The 24,124-nt window shown below is 37.5% G+C and overlaps 3 protein-coding genes across 4 annotated transcripts; 1 reads left to right on the forward strand and 2 right to left on the reverse strand.

The window, feature by feature from the left end:
* The first annotated feature begins 15,001 nt into the window (after nucleotides 1-15,001).
* LOC129751393 (ankyrin repeat and SAM domain-containing protein 6-like) lies at nucleotides 15,002-16,183 on the forward strand. Of its 2 annotated transcripts, none has more exons than XM_055746876.1 (3): nucleotides 15,002-15,139; nucleotides 15,192-15,477; nucleotides 15,711-16,183. In XM_055746876.1, the coding sequence occupies exons 1-3, from the start codon at nucleotides 15,124-15,126 to the stop codon at nucleotides 15,982-15,984; spliced, it is 576 nt and encodes a 191-aa protein (XP_055602851.1). In that variant the 5' UTR covers nucleotides 15,002-15,123; the 3' UTR covers nucleotides 15,985-16,183. The 2 variants fall into 2 exon arrangements, with proteins under 2 accessions (XP_055602851.1, XP_055602852.1); XM_055746877.1 differs by having other exon boundaries at nucleotides 15,198-15,477.
* LOC129751388 (ralA-binding protein 1) lies at nucleotides 16,168-20,920 on the reverse strand. Its single transcript, XM_055746869.1, has 5 exons — nucleotides 20,698-20,920; nucleotides 20,493-20,625; nucleotides 19,596-20,432; nucleotides 17,008-17,191; nucleotides 16,168-16,948 (listed from the first exon to the last, which is right to left on the reverse strand). Exons 1-5 carry the CDS (start codon nucleotides 20,786-20,788, stop codon nucleotides 16,262-16,264), a joined length of 1,932 nt encoding a protein of 643 aa, XP_055602844.1. The 5' UTR covers nucleotides 20,789-20,920; the 3' UTR covers nucleotides 16,168-16,261.
* A 391-nt stretch (nucleotides 20,921-21,311) lies between these two features.
* LOC129751391 (golgin-84) lies at nucleotides 21,312-23,419 on the reverse strand. The gene is made up of 4 exons (XM_055746871.1): nucleotides 22,123-23,419; nucleotides 21,884-22,061; nucleotides 21,749-21,824; nucleotides 21,312-21,683 (listed from the first exon to the last, which is right to left on the reverse strand). Exons 1-4 carry the CDS (start codon nucleotides 23,316-23,318, stop codon nucleotides 21,469-21,471), a joined length of 1,665 nt encoding a protein of 554 aa, XP_055602846.1. The 5' UTR covers nucleotides 23,319-23,419; the 3' UTR covers nucleotides 21,312-21,468.
* Between the last annotated feature and the right edge of the window lie 705 nt (nucleotides 23,420-24,124).

Consider the following 24,124-nt stretch of genomic DNA (forward strand, 5'->3'; position numbering starts at 1 on the left):
AAAATTAGCCAAAAAATTATGGATTCACTGACAATTTTTACTGACACACCAGTCGCAATTGTTTTTAATTCAATTTTATCCAAAGATGTAATGAATATCGATTTGTGTCATTGTCTATGTATAGGTCTGTGAGCAGATTTTACTGCGCGCAAATTATTTGCACGGGGGTCTAAATAGGTGCAATCTGCGCAGTTTGTTAAAGACGGCAACGGTGCGATGAAAGTTGATTTTTTGGTAGAAATAACTTGAAGTAACTGCTCTGATGTTGGTCCTTTTTTCATATAGTCCCTTTTCAACTTTTAGCACATGATAGTTTATATAAAGAATGTGATGGTATTAGTGAGTGCGGAATTTTTATCTGTCAAATAAGATTCTCTCAATAGTCTAAAAATTCATGCAATTGACAATATTCAAATAATTTAAAACCTTTTGAAAATCGTTAAAAGATTCCGCCAATATAACGGGGATGATCACCCCCCCCCCCCCCCCTCCCCCAAGCGGAAAAAATAAATCATTATTAAAATGGTCACAAAATTTTTAACTCAATTTAGAGGAAATATAACTTTTTCATGTGTCAAAAAATCTTAACATTACCATTTTTACGCATGCATAAGAATTCAATAGCTGCTTAAAAATATGCTTGAATTGAGTATAAACAGTATGCGCATTAGAGTGCCCCAAATGACGCGACTTTTGAAAAAGTTATGCGCTGCAGGCTAAAATTGATCCTAGGTCTAGTACAAGACCTCATGCCAAATTTGGGCCAGATCGGATCACGGGAAAGGGTCGCTCAACGAGCCTGAAGTTTGTATGGGATTTTGAGACATTTTGTTCGGGAGACACATGAAAAACCAGTTTTTCATCAATAACTTCGGTTCCCGTCGGCCGATTTCTTTTCGGGTTTTCTTAAAGCCTAGATTCTTCTTAAAGCCTAGATTATGACAAATATTTCATCCAAAGACTGCATATCGATAAAAGTTAAGACAAAAAAGTTATTAGGCTTCAAAAATGGGCTAACTTTTTTAAGGATGGTATTCATCACTGCTAATGAGTCGGGGCGGCCCAACATATTGACGCCTCATTAACACGTTCGTCGCCCAAAAAAAATCTCAGAGCATGAAAGTAAAGCGAGAGAGCTTCAGATTTACAACGCGTGGCAGAACTGAGCGGCAACCTTGCTTAAGAGAGCCGTCACCCATATATGGGTGACGTGGCGACGAACGTGTTAACAGTGATGAATTCCATTCTTAAAAAAGTTAGCCCAATTTTGAAGCCTAATACTTTTTTATCTTAACTCTTATCGATATGCAGTCTTCGGATGAAATATTTGTCAAAGTTTAGGCTTTAAGAAAAACCGTTTTTCAAAGAAATCGACCGACGGGAACCGAAGTTATTGATGAAAAACTGGTGTTTCATGTTTCTCCCGAACAAAATGTCTCAAAATCCCATACAAACTTCAGGCTCGTTGAGCGACCCTTTCCCGTGATCCGATCTGGCCCAAATTTGGTATGAGATCTTGTACAAGACCTAGGATCAATTTTAGCCTGCAGCGCATAACATTTCACAGGTTTAGAATTTCCCATACAAATTTGAGGTAGTCTAATGCGCATTCACAACTTCGTGTTGGCTTCGAGCGTGCGAAAAGGATAAAGCTTGCACCTCACTCTTGAAGGACTTTCCTTATGCATGACAGCAGATTTTCTTTATTAACCGATATTCAGAGTTGTTGTGAGCGCCAGTACTAGAAACGACGGTTGATAGTGACTAATTCTGAATGATTTCTTGAAAAGGACTGAAAGGAGCCAACATTTATTTTCAAGTTGATCATTAAGAGATTTCTTATTTATGAATGTTTACCATACTTGATGGTTTTCTTAAAAATATCTATTTTGGGTTCACAGATGAAAATTTTCAATAATTTATCTATTTTCGGCTAGAAATATTCGTGACATAATTCTGACCCTTTTAGTAACACTTTTCAACTGTGGGAAAATAACCTCAAAAGCGATCATGTCCTTGAACGGACATCAACGTTTTGTTAACTAAAATTTTGGAGGTTATTTTTCCTTTTCTTATCCATATACCGTCAACTGGGGCAACATGCAACAATTTTCAACTTCAATGGCTTCTAAAATCTTAATGCTTACAGATTATCATACCTCTAGTACATCAAAAGTTTTAAGGTTGAGGGGACACCAAACTGACGTAGTCAGAAAAATTATTGCTTTTACCATTTTCTTCTAAATTTACAAAAACATGCGATTTTCACCCTACTAAGAAAAAGGGGTAAGTTGCAACAAACTCTGTAATTCATGAAAAATCGAATGAAAACGTTGAAAAATTTATAGTTTTTGATACATTTGTGATGTCATAACGCATAATGCACCATTTGCAGTAATGTATGGTGTTCTTCAAATTAAATTTTCCATTTTTTCTGTCAAATTTTTTTTAAGAAAAAAGTGTTAATCTACTGCATACATTTAGGGGTAAAAAATCTTCAAAATATTCTTTTAGCTTAAATCATGAAAATAATTCTTAGGATGGATGAAATTTTAAAGTTATCAAACGCATAATGCAAAACAATCACATCCTAGCATATGGAAACGCGATTTATGAGGCTTAGTTCTGATTTGCGTTTTGTTGCATTTTGCCCCAGACAGCTAACTGAATTATAAAAATATTTGTTTAAAAAAAATTAGTGATTATTCGAAAATTATTTATACACCAACAGTGTTGGTAAAGGATAATGAAAGCAATATAAAGTTTGTAGGTGATATCATTAAGCCAATCCGTCATACTAGGCAAAGTTTTTTACGACACCGAAAAATGTAAAAATTTGTACATTTATTGCTCGATTTTTTAAATTTTTTATGACAATCAAAACCTGAAAAAAACTCCTTCAGGATGTTGAAAACTATGTCATCATCAATTTGTTATCATTGAATGATAACTTTATTACAGTATATTGGAATAAAAATTGAATAAATGTTGTGGTATACAAATGTTGCATCTAACCCTGCTTTTGCATGTTGCCCCGTTTGACGGTACGTAGGCAAGTGTGCGTAAGAACTGTTAAAAAAACTAGGTATACAGTTGATATTATTTCCAGATGTAGCAACCGAAAATCTGATCGATCAAACTTTGCAGACATCCGGATCTGCACCCGTTTGTCTCTGCTTTCAGGAACATGCATGCCACCGAAGATTATAAGGGGAACCATGAAAGCATCGATATGTTTTCAAGTTCTACTAGCAAATCTGACCTCCAGAATGATCAGACGTTCGCATCTGCTGCAGACCTATTAGTCTATGAAATAGATATAGGTGCTTTTTTGAAGGCTCATCCTAAACCTTACTCCACTATAGATGATATCACAAAGCTTAACGTTTTAACTAGACACCGGGTACCTTACCTTAAAACCTTAATGATCCCGCGCCGATCCTCCGGTGCATAGGGCCGTGGTAAAAGACCTCCACTGTTGACGATCTGGAGCCAGCGTCTTCACTTAATCCCAGTCAAGATTCTCGTCGACAGTTCGGTATTTCAGAGGCTAGGCTTCGCCGCCACGAGTTTCTGGGTCTGCCTCTTCTTCGATGACCTTCTGGATTCCAATCTAGCGCCTCTCTGCAAATCTCGTTTTCATCTCTTCGCAGCGTGTGCCCAATCCATCTCCACTTACGTTCCCGAATCTCGATTTCTAGCGCCCTTTGATGACACCGGCGATGTAGTTCCTCATTCGAGATCCAGTTGCCAGGCCACCAAGCGCGGATGATGTTCCGCAGGCAGCGGTTTACAAATACTTGCAGTTTTTGCGTCGTTACCGCATATGTGCACCAAGTTTCGCACCCGTACAGCAATACGGATTTGACGTTTGAGTTGAAGATTCGGATTTTCGTTCGTAGAGAGATCTGGCGTGACCGCCAGATGTTTCAGAGACTCGCAAACGCAAATCGGGCCTTTCTGATCCGGGTTTCGATGTCTTTTCTGGTACCACCATCAGGCGTTATATGGCAAGATACTTGAAGCACTCCACTTTCTCAACTTGTTGCCCAGCTACCATGAAACTGGAGGGATTTCCTGTGTTGATCTCCATCGACTTGGTCTTTCCGACATTGACTTTGAGACCTGCTGCCTTGGAACTTTCGGTGAGGTCGTCGAGTTTGCTCTGCATATCTGGTTGTGTTTGTGCGAGCAAAACAATATCGTCAGCCAGGTCAAGGTCGTTCAGTTGCTCCATCGTTGAAGGATTCCACGGCAATCCTCGGTTCGGTGCACAGTCAATCGATCCAATCAGAATCTCATCCATTACGATTAGAAAAAGTAGCGGGGATAGAATACATCCTTGTCTCACTCCAGCAGTTACCGAGATTGGTTCGGACAAGACACCATCGTGCAAGACCTTGCACGAAAATGCCTCGTATTGTGCTTCGATGAGATGGACTAGTTTCTCTGGGACCCCTCGTCGCCTTAGAGCCGCCCAGATGTTTTCATGGTTAAGTCGGTCGAATGCTTTTTCGAAATCAACGAACACCAGCAGAAGAGAATTCTAGAGTTCGTTGATTTGTTCCAGTATGATTCGTAGCGTTGTGATGTGGTCCACACATGATCGTCCGGATCGGAATCCAGCTTGTTGCCGTCGGAGTGTAGCGTCGATTTTCTCCTGGATCCTGTTCAGGATCATTTTGCAGAGTACTTTGAGGGTTGTACAGATCAAAGTTATGCCACACCAGTTACCGCACTCTGTCAGGTCTCCTTTCTTCGGGACCTTTACGAGGATACCCTGCATCCAGTCGGCCGGGAATGTTGCAGTATCCCAGATGTCAGCGAAAAGACGGTGCAACATTTGTGCTGATAGGGCAGGGTCGGCTTTCAGCATTTCAGCAGGGATGCAATCGATCCCAGGTGCTTTGTTGGATTTCATGTTTTTGATTGCCGCTTCTATTTCAGCCAGCGAGGGCGCTTCCGAGTTGACGCCATTTATGCGACTTACTGTTGGCGCTTCGAGCTGCGGGTTTTGTTGGCCATCACTATTCGTGACTCGGAAGAGTTGTTCGAAGTGCTCAGTCCATCGTTTGAGCTGATCTGTTCGATCGGTCAATAACTGACCTGCTCGGTCTTTTAGCGGCATTCTTGCATTAGTCCTTGCACCACTGAGGCGGCGAGAAATGTCATAAAGTAATCGGATATCTCCATTGGCGGCGGCTCTTTCTCCCTGTTCGGCTAGGGAGTTTGTCCAGGCTCTCTTGTCTCGTCTACAAGCTCGTTTAACTGCCTTTTCCAGCTCCGCATATCGTAGGCGGGCGGCTGCTTTGGCTGACCCGGTATATGCCTGCTCAATTCCGACTTTCGCCTTTCTCCGATCATCGACCATGCTCCAAGTTTCATCCGACATTCATTCACTTCGTCTTCCACAAACTTTACCGAGAGTACCATGCCTCGTCGTGATAAAGGCATTCTTGATTCCACACCACTGTTCTTCGACTGTTCCGTCTGTCGGCAGTTCCGAGGCTCGGGATTCTAGCTGTTCAACGTATGCCCTTTTCACCTTTGGATTCTCCAACCGGCGGACGTCGTATCGACACCCGACTTTCTCCTCGCGCCGTTGGACACGCGCAACTCTCAGTCGTATCTCGCCAAGGACGAGGTGATGGTCAGATGCAATGTCTGCGCTTCGTTTGTTGCGGACATCAAGAAGGCTCCTTCTCCATTTTCGGCTGATGCAGATGAAGTCGCCCAAATGGATTTGAATGTCACCCTTCGGAATTTTCTCTACCACGCTGTTCAGTTGACTGTAAAACTGCTGTTTCTCCTGCAAGTCGGCAACGTCAGTTGGTGCATAACACTGGACCATTGTAAGGTTTCTAACCCGTGTTCTAAATCTGGCTACGATTATTCTTTCGTTTATCGGTTCCCATCTAATGAGGGCCGCGTAGGCCTGCGGGCTTAACAGGAAACCAACTCCTCGTTCCCGAGTAGCATGTTCTCCTCGTATGCCAGAGTAAAGCAGTACTTGCCCGGACTGTGTCTTGTGTTCTCCAGTGTTAGGCCAACGGACTTCGCTCAGTCCCAGAATTTCAAGCTTGAGGCGGCTAGCCTCTCTAGCAAGTTGTTCCAGTTTGCCTTGTTGGGCAAGGGTTAAAACATTCCAAGTTCCAATTCGAGTCCGTGTTTTCATGCTAAAAGTCGTCGCCAAAGTTCCAGGTCGGTCATTTCTTTCGGATTCCGTAACAATTTCAAATCGGGAGCAGTAGGTAATGAGCAAGAGTAATGCATTTGAAAATATTCAAAAGTTGGTTAGTTTTTTCCAAAACTGTCTCCAAGTCTGTCCGCTTTTTGTAGTTAACCTCACTGGTGGAGTTATTAAACTGTTCAATTGTTAAATCTTGTTACTAAGCCACTGACTTGTTTTTCAAAAATCACAGCAAAAAAAACGCTGTTAGTATTCGATAAGATATAAAAAGACGAATCTATTTTTAAATGTTTAATTTTTTTAGGTTGTTTTTGATTCACGTCTTTAAATTGATATTTAATGGAACTTTAAGAAAAAAATATGTAAAATTATTGAATAAATGCATTGACGGGTTTCGATAAGTAATGAAGTAACATACGGTTTAAAATTGGAACACAAAAGAGAAAATATTTCGATGAAATATAATTGAAACTTGTGTAAATGGCTTTTTTACCTGAATATTGTAATAGTTTCAAAATTAAAAAGACGTTGTTTTAACCATAAAACCAGAGATGCTCTTTTGAGTAAGTTGAAATCATACCAAAAGATTTATTTTTAACTGAAAATAAATAAAGTATGTTTTTAAAATTAAATTGCTTATACCAATCTGATAAAAATAAATGGTCATTCCATATCCCCAACTGGATAAATAAACGTAAATTCAACTTCATACCAGTGAAAAAAAACATTTGAGGCGCTTAGGATCAGAGGGGTGCAAGTGCCGAAATGATGATTTCGAGAAAACGGGCCTCAAAGTTTTTTTTCTAAATCAAAATTATCGAATCAATTTTTCTACTAAATTTTCGATGGAGTGTGTCTCATGAGGTCTAAAATGAACGATTCTGGAAGAAAAACCAAAGTTTTTGCGATATTTATGTTAAAGGGCGAACTACTTTTATTGATATTTTTCACTTGCACCCTTCTGATCCCAAGAATGACACTTGCACCCCTCTGACTCCAAATAATATGATAGCATCCTTTTGGAACCTGTATGTGAAGAGTATTTTCAGTATGATACTAGATGTTTTGTTTTTGTTCACACATTTAATTTTCTGCGTTTTCGGGCTTCAAATTCCTATGCAACTCATAATGAACGAGGTTTGCAAGTTCCACTATCCTAATTCCCAGAATTTGTTGAAAACTTTCAATCTCTCTGTTTCCTTAATGGATACACAAGAATACCTGCATATGTGTTCATTCATTGGAATTAACTGTTTAGCTGGTCGCTTTTTCCGGTAGAACCAACGTACGCTTCCCCTTGATTTCGTAGCTTTTTTCGCAAGATGAGTTCCAGACTGCCTGATTTCGTTGGCGTTTTTGGGGTCTTAATGAATGGCCAGTTGACTCTCCAGGAATGGACTCATTCTCGCTAGCAACTGCAGCAGCAGCAACTTCTGATTATTCAGAAGAACCGTGGATGTTTAATTTTTCTTTTTTGGTCTAATTATACCAGGCCTCTTTCCTAAACAGTTATGTAAATATTCCTTAAAAGACTTTATGTAATTTTTTATAAACTACCTGTCGCAACGACTCATCTGAACTTTTCGAAGTTTCATTTTGTTCCGTGGGATAGTATGTGACATCATGATCAGAGCCTGTCGAAAACCTTGAATCCTCTGAGCTTTCACCCGAGAGATTTATCTTAGATATATTTGCCAAAAAAATATTGTTAAGTGCGTTTTGTGTTTGCCTTTTATCCCTATTAGCATTGGTTAAATTTGCCATTAAAAAATATTTTAGAATTTTTTGTATACATAACAATGAGATTTTTATGCCGACGAAGTTACACCTGAATCTATTTTCATCACTTCTCTATCTGAGGACATTGGATTATCCTGATCAGAACCAGTAGAAAATCCTAGTCGGAGCTAGATGATGTTGTTTTCAACTGACAAAAATGTATACGTTCTAATGAAATCAGCCTAAAAGTATAATCCTTTGGTGTCAGAAGGGTGCAAGTGCACTTGCACCCTTCTGACACCAAACGAAACAGGATTTTCATTGACACGTTTTTTTATAAACAGCTTAAAAATATCGAAATAATTTTTCTTTTGACCTGTGTCTTCTACAGAATGTTAATCTATACTTTAACTATCCAAAAAACAGTTTATCTCAGTTTTGATAAAAAATCACTTGCACCCCTCTGATCCTAAGTGCCTCATTTGTCTTCGCTTTGCCTAAGACTAAGCCAGCCTCAAACAGGTTTACATAATTCTTTGAATAAACTTTTTTTTTAAATTGTCTTTAACATTATTTACATGCTGCTGAATTCTCTTCATCTTTATCATCAACATTTTTCCTGTCACAGTTTTCATTTTTCTCAATCACTCAAAAAAATGTGGCCATATTTTTTTGAAAATTTCATAACCTTTTTTTTTCTTTCATTCCATCAATTTTATTATTCAATCATCTTAAACTAGATTACATTAGAATAGATTTTTACTGTTTTTTTTTTAACATTATAACTTTCTCGGTCAGTTTCACAAAACTTTATCAAAAAACCATTTACAATTTGACTGCATTAACACAATAAAATTGAACGCACAAATAAGCAGCATCTTTTAAAAGTATTATAAGATTAAACTTTAAAGAGCTAATCAAACTTATACAATCGAAGCACTATCTTCAAGTTGCACTAAACACGTGATGATTCTAGGTTATGTTATTTATTCTATTAGCTTGATCTTCGTCCCACCTTCCTCATAGAGAAAATTTCTAAATAAGATTCTAAAGCTTCTAGTAAACTTTTTTTAGCTCGACGCGTCTTAGATCTCCCAGCTCTCACGAAACCATCATCTTCGGTGTTTACTGATGTTGCAGAATCGTCTGAGTGTATTCGTTTAAGTCCAGTGCTAGTGGTATCGAAATCAGTCTCCATAACGCTATTGTCTCCGTTTAAGCTTTCAGACGAAGAATTCGAAAGCTTCTCGCCCGACTTTGGTGACGCCTTCACCTCGACTCGGTTAGCTTTTTTTCCCCCTCAGGCACAGTCTTCATTGGTTCGCTACGCACCGATACCGATTGAACGATATTCAACTCCTTACCCACTGTTTTTGACGGCGAACAGGATTTTTGCAGAGTAGCTGAATATGTTTGGCTTTTATTGTTTCCATCTGTGATTTGTGCCGATTGCGTTTCTGGACTTGTTTTCTTTTCCTGTTTCTTCTCTTGCTTTTTGTTCTGTGGACATTCTATTTTAAGGTGACCATCCATCTTCTATGAGAAGCATTATTCTGTTTCAAACACTCGTAGTAAATACGCCCACAACGGTTGAGAAAATACAGCGTAGACGGTATTTCCTTTTTGAGCTCCACGTACACTCCTCGAACTCCGGTAAACAAATCCAGTTCTAAGTCTGCTGGAAACTTTTCACGTACCACCCTTTTCACGCTACCATATTTCGAAAGTACCGCTATCAAATCTGAGTCTGGAATCTCTGGAGGCAAATCAAATATCCTCACATATTTGGTAAGTCCTCCAGCAATGCCCATTTTGACGAACACCTTAGGGGCTGTTCACTAATTACGTAAGCACATAGGGGGGGGTGGGGGGGTTTCACATTTGCTTACGATCTCTTACTAGGGGGGCAGGGGGGGTTTCCAAAAATCTTACGTAAGAAATGTTACATTAAAAATTCATCACAGCCATGCAAAACCATATTACTCAGGTTTTTTTACTCACTACCAATTTGTTGGTTAATTTTGATGTTATGTTATTTATCTTTTAAAAGCTTTGAATTAATAAATATAAATGGCAGGTTTTATAAAATTTATAGAGAACCAATTCAAACCAACATGCCATCAAAAACACTAAATCACATTATTAAAAAAGATCGTCGCTTTTCGCTTTCCATCATAACAATCTTTTTAAATGAAAAATTTATAGAAACAAAAAGGAAAATGGCGCGATGTGAATCCACAATTTGAATCCATCATATTTCGAAAATAACGTCATCCAGAAAAAATCTTGAAAAATCAATATAAGGCGGTTTAAATAATGAACACTTTTTTCAGTGATAGACACTACCAACTTTTTAATTATACACACGATTTACCAAAAAAAAATCCTAAAAGTTTATCGCTTACCGCTAAATGAGTCTGAGCTTTGAGGTTAGTTGACAACGTGATTGTCGTTAAACATTTTTGTCCCAATTCTAGTAGTTTAGAATGATATTTTTTTTAAAGATTTTTATGATTTTCAAGTAAAAAACATAACAATTTTTATGGAGCCTTGTGCTAACCTGATTGATCTCTCTTTTTTAAATCGGAATTTAGATTTTATATTGTTTATTCGATTTTGGAAATGTATTGTAAATTAAAGTCTGCTTCATTTAATATTGGAACAAATTCTTTTGCTCATTGTGGCGCTCCTAGTGGACGGATTTGGAAACCTTTTTCACCCACGTGTCGGGAAATTCATTACCTTTCACTATGTATTTATGTCATAACACCAAACGACAGCATTTTGTAAACAACCGCCAAGGAAGCCGAACGGAGAGATCAAATTGTGCACAGTTTTCTTGAAAATCCATTGTTGTCGGCATCGAAGCTAGCTAAACAGCTTAAAATGCCCAGAAATACCGTATGGCGTGTTATCAAGCAGTACAAGGAAACATTGACGACGGCTCGGAAGCCGCATTCGAAGCGTCGGAGTGGAACTGTCGACCGGAAACTGCGTGGGAAAGTCATCAAGGCCGTCAAGAGGAATCCCAATCTTTCAGACCGCGATTTGGCCAATAAGTTCCAGGCCGCTCACAGTACGGTGCGACGAATTCGTCTCCGGGAAGGAATAAAGTCATTCCGAGCAAACAGCCAAATCGGACGCTGAAGCAGAACAATGTGGCCAGAATCCGTGCTCGAAAGCTGTACGACCAAGTGCTGACCAAGTTCGACGGATGTATTCTGATGGACGATGAGACCTACGTGAAGGCGGACTTTGGGCAAATCCCAGGTCGAAAATTTTATTTGGCGACGGCTCGGGGGGATGTACCTGCAAAATTTAAGTTCGTGTTTGCGGATAAATTCGCCCGCAAGTACATGATTTGGCAGGGGATATGCAGTTGTGGACAGAAAACCAAAGCCTTTCTCACTGACAAGACAATGACATCAGAAGTCTACAAAAAAGAGTGCCCACAGAAACGGATTCTGCCGTTTATTCGTGCCCACGACCGTCCAGTAATGTTTTGGCCGGACCTCGCAAGCTCGGGGTCAGCGTAATACCGAAGGACCTCAACCCCCCAAACTGCCCCCAGTTCCGGCCGATAGAGAAATACTGAGCAATCACGAAGCGGAGGCTTAAGGCAAAGGGAAAACTTGTTAGGAACATGACTCAAATGAAGAACTGGTGGAATCAAATCGCCAAAACGGTGGACGAAAAGGGTGTGCGCCGCCTAATGTGCCGTATTACGGGAAAAGTACGAGAATTTCTTCGAAACAGCAATGAATAATTTTTTTAATTTTTTTTTATGAAAGAGTAAAGAAAATGCTACATTTGTATGAAAAACAAATTATGAATTCGTTAATAAATGACTGAACTACACGCAATTGTTTGTGTTCCAATATTAAATGAAGCAGACTTTATTGTTACCCCAAACATGCTACGTCTTGAATAATGTTTCCATTAATCGTTTATGACATTTCATGTGTTGTTTTGTATAGATTGTGCTTTTCAAATACAGTTTTTTTTTAATTTTACTTAAAAAGTGCTTTGCTGTGAAGCATTTATGTCACATTTTTAATATTTTCAAGTTTTAAAAAAAACGTATTAATTTCTCAAAGAAAAAAAACGTAAGATCTTACAAGGGGGGAGGGGGGGTTTTGAAAAATCTTACTTTGTCTTACCAGGGGGGGGAGGGGGGGGGGGTTGAAAATTTCCAAAATCATGCTTACGTAATTAGTGAACGGACCCTTATCACCGTTGGAATATTCAAATGTATGCATTTCCGGATTTTGTGCCAGAGCGTGTCCTTCATGAATTCTTGAGACTTAAACTTTATGTAGACTGACCTTTCCTCTGCGATTTTGTACGTCGTTTCCATGGTGTTTCTATCGGCATCGAAGGCTTTAACAAATCTGGCCACCTCTACCAGAGATGGACCAGCAGCACCGTCCGGAAACCAGAACAATAACGTATTTCTTACCAGGCTGTCAGCCATTTTGAAACACGTGGTCCGTCGAAAAGAAGTTAGAACAATTAAAACCACAACTTGCAAAAAAGCTTTATCTTAGAGCTTGAACGATAACACGTCCTCCTTGAACCAAGTCTGATCGTCAACTAAATAACCTTAAGATGTTCTTACTAAAAAGAACATCACTTTTCACCGATAAGGCTGATAAATAAATTCTCTTCATCAGTTATTCTCTTCATCAGTTTATTATTACTTTAATCATACTGCATTGTTCAAGGAATCTGAGAAAGAAAGTAAAAACCTAAAATTACTAAAATTAACTAAAAAGTAAAAATTGGAATCAAAACAGAAAATAAACCAGCTAAGGGCCCCCTCCCCCATGAAATAATATCTTGAATATTTTCACTTTAATACAAGTCAAGGGGGCCTCTTAGAGTATGAATTGCGGAATTTTCCCGCATTTATGTCTTTCCTGATCAAATGTAAACATTTAGAATCAAATGGGTTGTGTAATATGAAAGTTCAACTTTTTTTCTTTATTTAGGTTTAGTTTGATTGTTATTTTTATGGTCATTTGGTGAAAAGTTTTGGATACGAAAAAAAAAGTGATTTTCCATGAGAAAGCCCATATAGTAAAAATGGCTAAAATCCAATCAAATGGTTCAATTTGAAGAAAAACAGAACATGGGAACAGTGCGAAGACCTAGCTAATTGCAAGAAGGCAAAATTTCAAAAAAAAAAAAATGAGAAATGTTTATAAATTTTATCCCTAGATACATGCAGCAACATTGTCCATCTTATGATTATAAAAGATTTTGAAGAAAAAAACGTTGAAAAAATCAATTTATTCCTCACAAAAATTACTGCTATAAATGTTTACCGTCAAACCGGGCATCATGCAAAAGCAGAGTTAGATGCAACATTTGTATACCACAACACTCATTCAATTTTTATTTCAATATACTGTAATAAAGTTATCATTGAATGATAACAAATTGATGATGACATAGTTTTTAACATCGTGAAAGACTTTTTTTTTAATTTTTGATTCTTATAAAAAAATTAAAGAATTGAACAATAGATGTTCAAATTTTCACATTTTTCGATGCCGTAAAAAACTTTACCTCGTATGACGGATTTGCTTAATGATCAATAACGGACAATAATCAATTTTTTTTAAATAAATATTTTTATAATTTAGTTAGCTGACTGGGGCAGAATGCAACAAATTGCGAATCAGAACTAAATCTCATAAATCGCGTTTCCATATGCTCGGATATAATTGTTTTGTATTATGCGTTTGTTAACATTAAAATTTCATCCAATCGAAGATTTATTTACATGATTTAAGATAATAGAATATTTTGTAGTATATTTTTACCCCTAAATGTATGCAGCAGATTTACACTTTTTTCTTAGAAACATTTTTGACAGAAAAAATGTAAAATTTAATTCGAACAAAACCAAATATTACAGCAATTGGTGCTTTATGCATTATGACATCACAAATATATCAAAAATTTTAAATTTTCAAACGTTTTCATTAGATTTTTCATTAATTACAGAGTTTGTTGCAACTTACCCCTTTTTCTTAGTAGGGTGAAAATCGTATGTTTTTGTAAATTTAAAAATAACTGGTAAAACCAATAATTTTTCTGACTACGTCAGTTTGGTGGTCCATCAACCTTAAAACTTTTGATGTACAAGAGGTATGATTATCTGTAAGCATGAAGATTCTAAAAGCCTTTGAATTTGAAAAGTGTTGCATGTTGCCCCAGTTGACGGTATGCGTTTCTGTGCTAAATGGCACCATAACAATAATTTTGAAGATGTTGAGGTTACCAAAGTTACCCCAAAAATCATACGTAGCTTGAATTTATCTAGATATTTAGTAAAGTAAATACAGTAGGAAGAATTTTTTTATAGTGAAAAAAAAATTCCTAAAACAATCCTTTGTGAGTAAGCTTTAAGTTGTTCTGAGTTTAAATTTCAATAATAATAATTATACATTTCAACAATTTCCAAACTACAAAAAATTATTTACGATTATATTCCATTTTGTGATTTTCATACATATTTCATTTTCATATTCATGAAATGGCGGATACAGTTGACATGTCACAAAAAGGCTATTTGAGGATCATTTCGTAAATTTCACACACGCATTTGAGAAAATACTGGTCCAATTCCCTTAGAAACCTTTGATCAACGAAATTCGAATTTTGGAGGCATGTGTTTGAATAGATACGGGACTTTTTCAGATATGGAACAGATTCAGAAATCAAAATTCAAAATTCAGATGCAGAATTCTGCATGCAAAATTTCGGATTCAGAATTTCCAAATAAGAATACAAAATTCACATTTTAACTTTGATTCAAAATTCATAAATTGGAGTCCAGAATGAAATTCAAAATTCAGATTTCGACTTTTAGATTTCATGATTATCTTAAAAAAGTGTATCGAATTCAGACTCCAAACGAAATTTTCAACAGAATTTTGAAATTTATCATATACAGAAATTTCAATAGTTTCATTTTGAAAAAAAAGTCGTAATAATGTTTTAAAAAACAAACAGCTGTCTGCTGAAGTTGAAAAGGCTTTAAGGCTTAAGTGAGTATTTATAGCAAACCATTGCCAACAGAACAGCTCGCTCGAACTTCCTGTAGGAATAATAATAGACACACTTGCAATACACCGAAGATAATAATCGATTACCAATCGGAGAACAATAGCTAGTTAATTTTGTGTTTTGTGTGAAATATAAAAATGTCTCGTGACAAAGGTACGTTTTACTTTAAATAAACTGGTAGCCGTTTCTTATTCCCCAAACTCAGTTGCAGAATCCAAAACGGCACACCGTCCATCGCCGAAAATATTCCGGCTGTCTCCGAATTCACTGGAGGTTCAGGACATCTCGTTCGAAGCCTACAAACAAGCTCGGCTTTCCAGCGACCGCAGACGCAGCTTCTCGCCCAACTTGAACAATCGAAACATGATTTCGCCGGACATCTCACCGATTGCTCTGAACAAGAACTTTGGAATGGCGCCTCGCACCAATACACCGAGAGTCAAACCACCAGCCAAAGGCTTGTCGGCGATGGATTATCCTAAGTTCAAAATGTAAGCGGAGTATGGTTTGGCGAGTAATTTGACAATTTCGTGTTCATATTGAACTGTTGCAACTTTTTCCAATTTCCTATTGTTTAATTTGGTTTAAGCATAAATGATTGAAGTTTCAAAATACTGAACAGTTAAGTTTCATCATACTAAACAATGTTCACAACATTTATATTGCGAATTTAATGAAAAAACTTGAGTCACCTATCTAACATCATTTTTCAACTCATTTGCAGGCCTCCTCAACTGAGCAATGGAGACCGGCGAAAGACGTTCCACACGATCGGAACTCCGTTGGCCAAACGACAACTGGAGCATCGCATTTCCGTTTCAAACATACTACTCGATATGGATCTGGGCAAGTATGCTCGCATTTTCAGCGAAGAAGAGATAGATTTCGAGGTGTTCCTAACCCTGTCGGAGAAAGATCTGCACGACATTGGGATCCACTGCAAGGAAGACATCGAGCTGATTGTGGCCAAGGTGGCCGAGTACAATGCCTGCGTGTAGTCATGCCATTTTCTATTTCTCTACTGAATGTTTGTGTTGTGTCCATGTGCGTTTTAAATTTAACTGACCCTTGAATTTTGTGTTGTATGTTTGTGTGTTGTAAGTTTCAAATTATAAATTCAGGATTGTATCGTAGATCGATTAATTTTTAAACATTCAAACGAATAGAATAAAACATGAATCTTTTTGAGATAAGATATTTCCACTATTTATTGAACATTTATCAACACATTGAGAGATACTGTTTTGTCGGTTCACTTTAAGTAAACTTCAAGGTTTATATTTTATAACGATTGAGAGCAAGTTCTACTTGCATTTGAATAAGATTTTTGTTTTCCTCAAAAATTTCTTTGGCTAATATTTGTCGCTTTTGCTCAAGAAGGGCATTTTCTTTCGCATAATGCGCTACCAGCCGTTCATAATCGTCATTGTCGCCTACAGAGCAATCCAAACTGCTTGGACCATGCGTTGTAATCCCGTTATCCGTTACCAGCAACTTCCTCATGCGGACTATTTCCGCTCGTTCGGCATTAATACGTGCCTGAAGTTGAGCCTTCCAGTTCAATAGCTCCTGGTTCTCTAACTGAAGCTTAATCAACGTGAGATAGTCGGGATGATTTTTCGGAAGCAACATGAATCCATTATCTGTTACGGTAACAGTGTCACTTATGGGCGCCGATTCAGCAACAACCGGTTTCTCTGGCTCGGTTTGCTCGACTGCGTCTACCTCGATTTTCTTTTGTTCTACTAATGTAACATCTTCCGGAGTTTCTTGAGGAGTATTTTTCGTTTCAGTATTGGTCGCAGAAGTCGTTGAAACACCAGTGACGGTTTTGATTGATGATTCATCATCAGAACAGGACAGCTTAGCTTTATTCAGATCCATTGAAATATCTCCATCAACGGTGTCGTCCAAACTTTTCTGAGTGCAGTCTGATTTCTTTTCAAACGAACGCAGTTTTCTCTAAAATAATAAACCGAAATTGATCAAAGAACATTATTTTTATAAACGAACTAAGATACCTTAAGCTGCGTTATAATTCGCTGAACTTCCCAAAGCTGTTCTTCGCGCTTTTTCGTCACAAAACCTGCGTTCATTTCTGCGTGAATCTGCGCCAACAAGCTTTCCTGTTTCTTGAGCTCGGTGGAAATTTCGTCCGGTGTTTCCGGCAAATTGGGGCTAGACGCTGTGATGGGAGGAACATATCTGAAAGAAACACAACGAAACTTACCATAGTTAACGTATCGAAAATTGATTAAATTACTTCACAAAAATACGCGACAGAACGCTCAGCTTTAACCGTTTCATCGCGTCAACGGAAACGATCAAACAAATAAGAATGTCCGCGAAAGGTGAGAACAATTAACGTTCAAAAATTGTGTCGCTAGACTCTGTCACCAAAGGGTAGCCACGTTATCTCTGTTGTTTGCACAGAAGGTATAACAAAATCAACTCGGCTAGCTAGCAAGAGCATTGAGAGGTTGTTTTATCTTACGTGGATAGTATGGGCAGCATCTTCCGAAATAATAATCAGTATTCAACGGAGTGAATCTTACACTGTGAAGTGATGGAAATGTTTACGATACGTGTTGATAAAAACACATTTGTTTCCAATGCTAGACTCGATTGTTGAATGTCGCTAAATACGCGTCTAGTCTTGTAGATACTTAATTAGGGCAGAGGGTATTGCAAAATAAAAATAGAAGTTCCCATACAAACTCAAAAAATATTATCACAAATAACCCACAGGCTTCCAATAGCTTTATCGAGTGAAGTTTGTTTAATTAAGTGTCACAATTCACTTGTGCACAGCGCTTGTGGTTGGTAAATTAACGGTGATCGCATCTAGTACGTTATTGTATTTCGATCAAAGTGGCTCCAGAATAAAAGCTGTTCTCCAGTTGGCATATGTGTCAAGGTCGAATTTCCGGAAACGGTTCTTCGCTAGCAATAATTTTTAGTCCCAGCATTTGATTTTTATCCTCTGTTCTCCCTGCTATGTACTTGTTGTAAATTTTTATAGGGGAGATGGGGGCATAATGGCCACCTTAAGGAAAACGGTTATTTAACCATAGAAAATAGCTATAATATGGAGGTTACATTATTGTTTCGTCTTCAGACACTTGAAAAGTCTATTCCCTAACGGGCTGAAACGTGAAAAATAAATGAAAACGTTCAAAAATGCATTTTAAAAATTTTTGCCAAAAGCTGAAAACCAGCCACTGTAGGGGCATAATGAGAAACCCCCCTGAGGCAGTATGAGCACCATTAATCAGGGCAAGATGGGCGTTTTCTGCCGGGGAATCTAGCAGCGAATTCAATTCGATGAAGTCAGGTGAGTCGTAGATTCATCAAACAAAGCAATAACAAAATAATCTAGGTCTGTTTGTAGAATACAAACAATTTACACACGCTCATACATTATGTGCTTTGTTCGGAGGATGATGCTACTAGCCGTATAATGTAACAATAAAAAAATCGATCATGAATTGTAAATGGAAAATAATCACCTCGAACAGAAATCTAACTCTAGTCTTTTGATTACCTCTCCGACACCTTACCAATAGGCTAAATCGTCGGATGAAAACTGGTGTGGCGCTATAAATCAATTTTAATTCGCTGCTAGATTCTACGGCAGAAAATGCTCATTATGCCTCGATAATATGGTGCTCTATATGCCCCTAGTCAACAAATTTAAGTAAAAACTTAATTTAAAATTGATAAAAGTGAAAAATCAAAAATTTTATGATGGTAAAAATTGAGAAACAATGTGTACATCATGTTGCAGTGCGTACATTATAGATCAAGGTTATTTTAAGATCATAAGAGCTTATTTCGGGGTGCTCAAAAATTATAATATTTTCGTAACTTGAGAACCAAGCTAGTTTTTTTTAAATATCTCTGTAAAGATGATAAGGAGATTCCTTTTTTTGTGAAAAATTAATACTATAGGAAGTACGAAACAAATCCTCATGAAAATTTATTTAAGAAAATACGTACTTTCGTAGAAAAGCGTAGTGCTCATTATGCCCTGGATGCTCGTTATGCCCTCATCTCCCCTATCATTGATGTAGTGTTATTTGCTGTCTTTTTGTGAACATTTTTTGTTGTCTTTCTTGATGAAGTTCATTTTTCTCGTCTTTTTTTTGTTAGTGGTTTTTGTTTGTCTTTTGTTTGTTAATCGTTTTCGTTTCTGTTAAAACTTCAAGAAATGAAGCGATACAAAATAAAAAAAATTAGATTCATTTTTTCGTTCCTATCAAAGAACGGCTTTATCCGCGTCTGTTATTTTGTTAGCGAAATAGGAATCTTTCTATTTAGTACCTTTAATTTACAGTTTATTCAATAAAGGTTACCGAAATAGGGTAAATGTTATTAATCTTCCAGTAAAACCTACTAAATATCTTGTAATTTTAATGAATATTGACAGCTTTCTGGTGAAAGTAACAAGCACGTATCTGAGAGCCGGTAACAATCAATGTTGCTGATTACCTATGTTCAGTAGTTGAGAAATTAAAAATAATGAGGATCTGATTAATTTTTTTTAAATCCATTGATAATGTGCTAGAATATCTTGTAAGAATTAGTGAAAAGGGGGGTTTCAACTTACTTTAGCAACTGTGTATCGGCAAACAGAGTATTACAATGGCACATGATGGCCACGAACAGTCTGTGGGACATCTGCAAGGTCGGGCTCAGCAACATGGCCACATTCTGAGCGTTCATTTTCGTGTGCGTTTCGTTCTGTGTGACAGCATCTAAATGCAAAATAACCCAGGCCAGAAGGGTCCTGTTGCAACTGGGCAGCTGATCGACTAAACCAACAAGTTCTTCTTCTTGTTGAGATACTTGAGAATGGGAGGCTGCTTCTTCGAAACGAGTAGAGAGGTCTGTTGTCAAAATTGGTTCCGGAAGTTCTGCTAGAAAGAGTTTTAACAAACCACAGGCAGCAGGAACATCAAAATCGCCCAAACTGCTTCCCTCACGATTGTTGTAGGACTTTTTCAGCTGCTGTAGTTTAGTCTTCACAACATCGACTTTATACAGCTGGTCGCTGTGCAAGCCATGTTCCTGCAGATAATCGATGCAATCTCTAACGACCAGAGGTAAATTAACGCTGTCATGGCATCGACTTCTTTCAACGGCCAAACCAAGCGATACTCCAAAAATCGGCTGGGCATCTCCTAGCTCCAGAACTTCTTCGCTGGCGCCGCATTGTTTTAACTTTTTGTCCTTCTTATCTTTGGATTTATCTTTCTTATCTTTATCCTTTTTGTCCTTGTCTTTCTTTTTTTCCTTCTCCTTTTCGTGCTTCTCAGGAGGCTTTACTTCCTCTGCTTTAGCTATTTCCGGTTTGTCCTTTTCTTTTTCCCTTGACTTTTCGCGCTTTTCCTTGCTTTTCGAGGGAAATTTAAAAGCCTTCGACTTTTTAGACTTTGACGGACTTCTGCAAATTACAGAACATAAAAATTCAAATGGAGAACGAAATTAAAAGTTAAAATCTTACTTAGTTTCCGGTTCTTCCTCCGGGGAACTTTCGCCTTCCAAAGTGGCGTAGGCCGTTTTCTTTTCCTTTTTGTCCTTACGGCGTCCTATCAGGAGCTCTTTTTTGCTAAACCCTTCTATTTCTGCTTCGGGAACTAAAAAATAAAAATAAAATTTTCGAGCATTCGGCATATGTATCTATTAATAAAAACAAAACTACGCCTTACAATCTTTTTCATCCTTTTTGCTTTTGCCAGCCGTTTCCGATGCATACAAACCGGGAAAATCCTTTTCGACATCCGGGCTGTCGAAATCCATTATGGTTTAATCGAAAAGCTAGCAGTTTTTCAAATGGTAACTAATTTTCTAACTAATAACTCATGATTTTCACTGAAAAAATTGAAAAACCACCCACTGTTTATGAAAATTTTGAATAAAAACAAAAACAAAATCGCTTTAAGAAAACCGTGATGCCAGTTGCACAGTTGGGTGAAGTTTTTCAGATAACATCGCACGTTGGCACGGAAAGAAAATTTTTATGAGGGTACTTAATAATAGGAAATTATTTTTATTATCTCAAGGGTAAATAATGGAGTAAATTGAGAAATCGCACATAAAATTTTCTTCCCATCAGACAGTCTTATACGTGCATCTTTCATTGGTACGCACGACACGATCATATCATAGTGATTACGAATGGTTTGCGAGATCACGCATGTATTCGCCTGATAAAAAAGCGTAACACGCAGGAGTATTGATTATAACTAAACGTTTTTTTAAGTTCAAAATATAAGATAATTATTTAAAAAACGTTATAGAATCAAGAAGTAATAAAAAATCATTTGATTTAGATACCCCAAGTAAAATCAACATTTAATAATGTTAACGATAAAAAAAAGTACAGGTATGACATGCGATGCTGAAATGCTAAAATAATCTGTATAAATAAACATAATATATTCTTTAATGTTTTTTTTCTTTAATTTTCAGGAATGCAGCTAGGTCGGCGTTGATGACAGAAGAACAAACATAACCCACAGATGCAGCACGGCCACGTACACGATAACCAGTATCCGAATCAGTGGATAACGTCTCAGAAACACTCCCAGCCGGATTCCGATTGAGTCCAGCGAAGAATAGGCTCGCTTAACTCGTCTGGCTACTTTATTGTCGAAAGGGTTTTCGACCATGAAATTGGGAACTTGGGATTTTGCTGAAAAATGTTTTGGAAGGATTTGATGACTTTTTGAACGTTGAACGTGTTTGAAAACGGCTTACCATCATCAGTTTCGTTGGAGCTCATATACGGAACCCTTTGCTGTCTAATCTGTGTCACGGTGCTCCTGTATTGCGCCTAAAATCGACAGTAACAAAATAAAGTAACCATAATTCAAAACAAACCATAAAGCTCACATCAAGTTTTTCAAGCTGAAGTTTCAGCGCATTTCTTTCAGCCGTTATTGATTCTAAAGACGACTGTTTCTGCACCAGTGATTGGGTGAGAGATGACAGTCGATTCTCCAAGTCCGATGATGGGCTGACGGTCCGGCGACTGTGAATTTTGTTTCGCAACTTATTGATTTCAGCATCCCTAAATAAATTTCAAATGTTTAATATATTTGATGAAGATATCTATTTATCTAAATAGTTACCTTTCATGAAGCTGCATTAGAAAAGTGGTTCGCTGTTTGACCACTTCCTCCCGCGCCGACGCAAGTTCTTTTTGACGGATGTTTAAATCATCACTCAACTGATGTGCTTTCGTGGTTTCTACGTTCAGTTTTTGCGATAAATCAGCTGCTTCTACTTCTGCAGCATGCATCGAATCGCGTAGTTTATTTTCCATTGTTTGCCATAATGATTTTCCTCGCTCGTACTTTTCGTTGAGTGAAGTTATTTCCTCCAACAGACTGAGCCTTTCGCTTTTTAGCTGATCCAATTCAAGCTTCAGGATCGGAATGGAGGATCCGTCTCTCAGTTCATCTGCGTTATCAGTGCCATTTGAATTTTCCTTCAATTGTTCGATCATTTGCTCTTTCAGTTGAAGCGTAGCGTGGGCTCGTACCCGATACTGTTGCAACTCGGATTTGGCATTATCGGTTTCCATTTTGGCTAGGTTCAGTTTTTGAATCAGTTCCTGTTCATTTGAATTATGCTTTGAAACTATCGATTCTAGTTCCGATATGGATTTTATATACTTTGCATTTGATTCTTCTATTTGCATAACATTTACATTCAAGTCGTTTTTCTCTTTTAGCAAAGTTTGACAGAGTTCTTCCAATTCTTGAATTTTAGTTTTTCCTTCGGCATTGGCCAATTCAGTCAGTGCACTTTCCAACTCTACCTTCAACTCGTCCCTTTCTGATTTAATTTCGGCAAGAAGAATCTTTGTTGCCGCCAGCTCTTTATCAACCGAGCAGTGAACATCGTAGCTTTCTGATGGACCCTTAGCAGCTATTTCGATCACCGTCCCATCTCTCCGGGAACTGATTGAACTTCTCCTGGAAGATCCATTGAACTTTTCGGACTTCATAGACCCGGAATCAACGTTGATGTTAAGCAGACTATCCGAAGGCACACTCCGCTCGTGGCTTGCGGATGCAGCCCTAGATACATTTTTCGGAGATGATAACACCAATGGGGCTTTTGTCGTGAAAGACGGTTTGCTGAAACTTGGTGCTTCCGGATCTCCCAATACTAATCCATCACCTGACGTGACCTCTATTAGGGGTTCAGCATCAGTTCCGTTCGAGTGCTTCGGTACACTGTGCAAAACGGTAGCTGCATTTTGATCAATTTTCGTTAAAATATTCTCCGCTTTGCCTGCTAGATCTTGTAGCCAGGACATTGTATTTTCTGCAAATTTAATGAACAAAGTATGAGATTAACTCGAAAAATATTATTAGTGAAAATAGCTTGACGTCGATATTCCAATAAGAATCAGAACTGTGTACGTATGTAAACAAAACATTTTTTTGCTATTCACGTTCAAATCGAAGTAAACGGGTTTGATTAAAATGTTTCTAAATAAAACAAATCCCATATATGGGACAGCTGAAAAGATCAAAATTTCAACCTTGGGAAAGTATTAAACTCGTATAGCAAAAACAACTACTGAAACCATGTCTCATAATACCATTTTGTTCTTCAATGTTTTTTAAAGTCGAATGTTATGACTCGGGACTCGGACAAACTTTTTTTATGGAATATACAATTTTCCAATCAGTATTTTTTAGAAACTGTTGGTTTTTTTAAATATTTCTGAGCTGTTTTTTTTTGTTTTGGTATTAATTATCATCTCGAAATAATTGCGATTATCCGTGGATATAAAATGTGTAGGTGCATTTTGAATAACTTTTATTTACATACTATTATGATTTTTCTCTAGTGCGTGTAAAAAACATTATCCTTTGAGTAAATATTTGTCTCCACACGCTCATTTTTTTTAAACCATTTATGACTGTTTTTCAACCGTTTTATGCTTTTTCTAAATAAACTTCGATAATTATTATTTTTCAACCGTTATCAATTGTTGAATTTCAACCATTTTAGAAGTTCTGATCAAAACAAAGAAAATGGTTAAAATTCAATCATAAAAATGAGAGAATGTTTGTTTTGATTTTCAAAACCAATTCAAAGTGTTTGCGAGTTTGG

Source organism: Uranotaenia lowii, chromosome 3, assembly GCF_029784155.1.
Source record: "Uranotaenia lowii strain MFRU-FL chromosome 3, ASM2978415v1, whole genome shotgun sequence".
In the NCBI taxonomy this organism is placed as follows: Eukaryota; Metazoa; Arthropoda; class Insecta; order Diptera; family Culicidae; genus Uranotaenia; species Uranotaenia lowii.

Coding starts and splice junctions, on each gene's coding strand:
- LOC129751393 (XM_055746876.1), top strand. Junction 15,478..15,710: donor GATTATCCTAAGTTCAAAAT/GTAAGCGGAGTA, acceptor ACTCATTTGCAG/GCCTCCTCAACTGAGCAATG.
- LOC129751388 (XM_055746869.1), bottom strand. CDS start 20,788: ATGGATTTCGACAGCCCGGATGTCGAAAAGGATTTTCCCGGTTTGTAT. Junction 20,433..20,492: donor GAGGAAGAACCGGAAACTAA/GTAAGATTTTAA, acceptor TGTAATTTGCAG/AAGTCCGTCAAAGTCTAAAA. Junction 17,192..19,595: donor GCCGATACACAGTTGCTAAA/GTAAGTTGAAAC, acceptor TGTTTCTTTCAG/ATATGTTCCTCCCATCACAG.
- LOC129751391 (XM_055746871.1), bottom strand. CDS start 23,318: ATGTCCTGGCTACAAGATCTAGCAGGCAAAGCGGAGAATATTTTAACG. Junction 21,825..21,883: donor TTCAGCTTGAAAAACTTGAT/GTGAGCTTTATG, acceptor TGTCGATTTTAG/GCGCAATACAGGAGCACCGT. Junction 21,684..21,748: donor CTCCAACGAAACTGATGATG/GTAAGCCGTTTT, acceptor AACATTTTTCAG/CAAAATCCCAAGTTCCCAAT.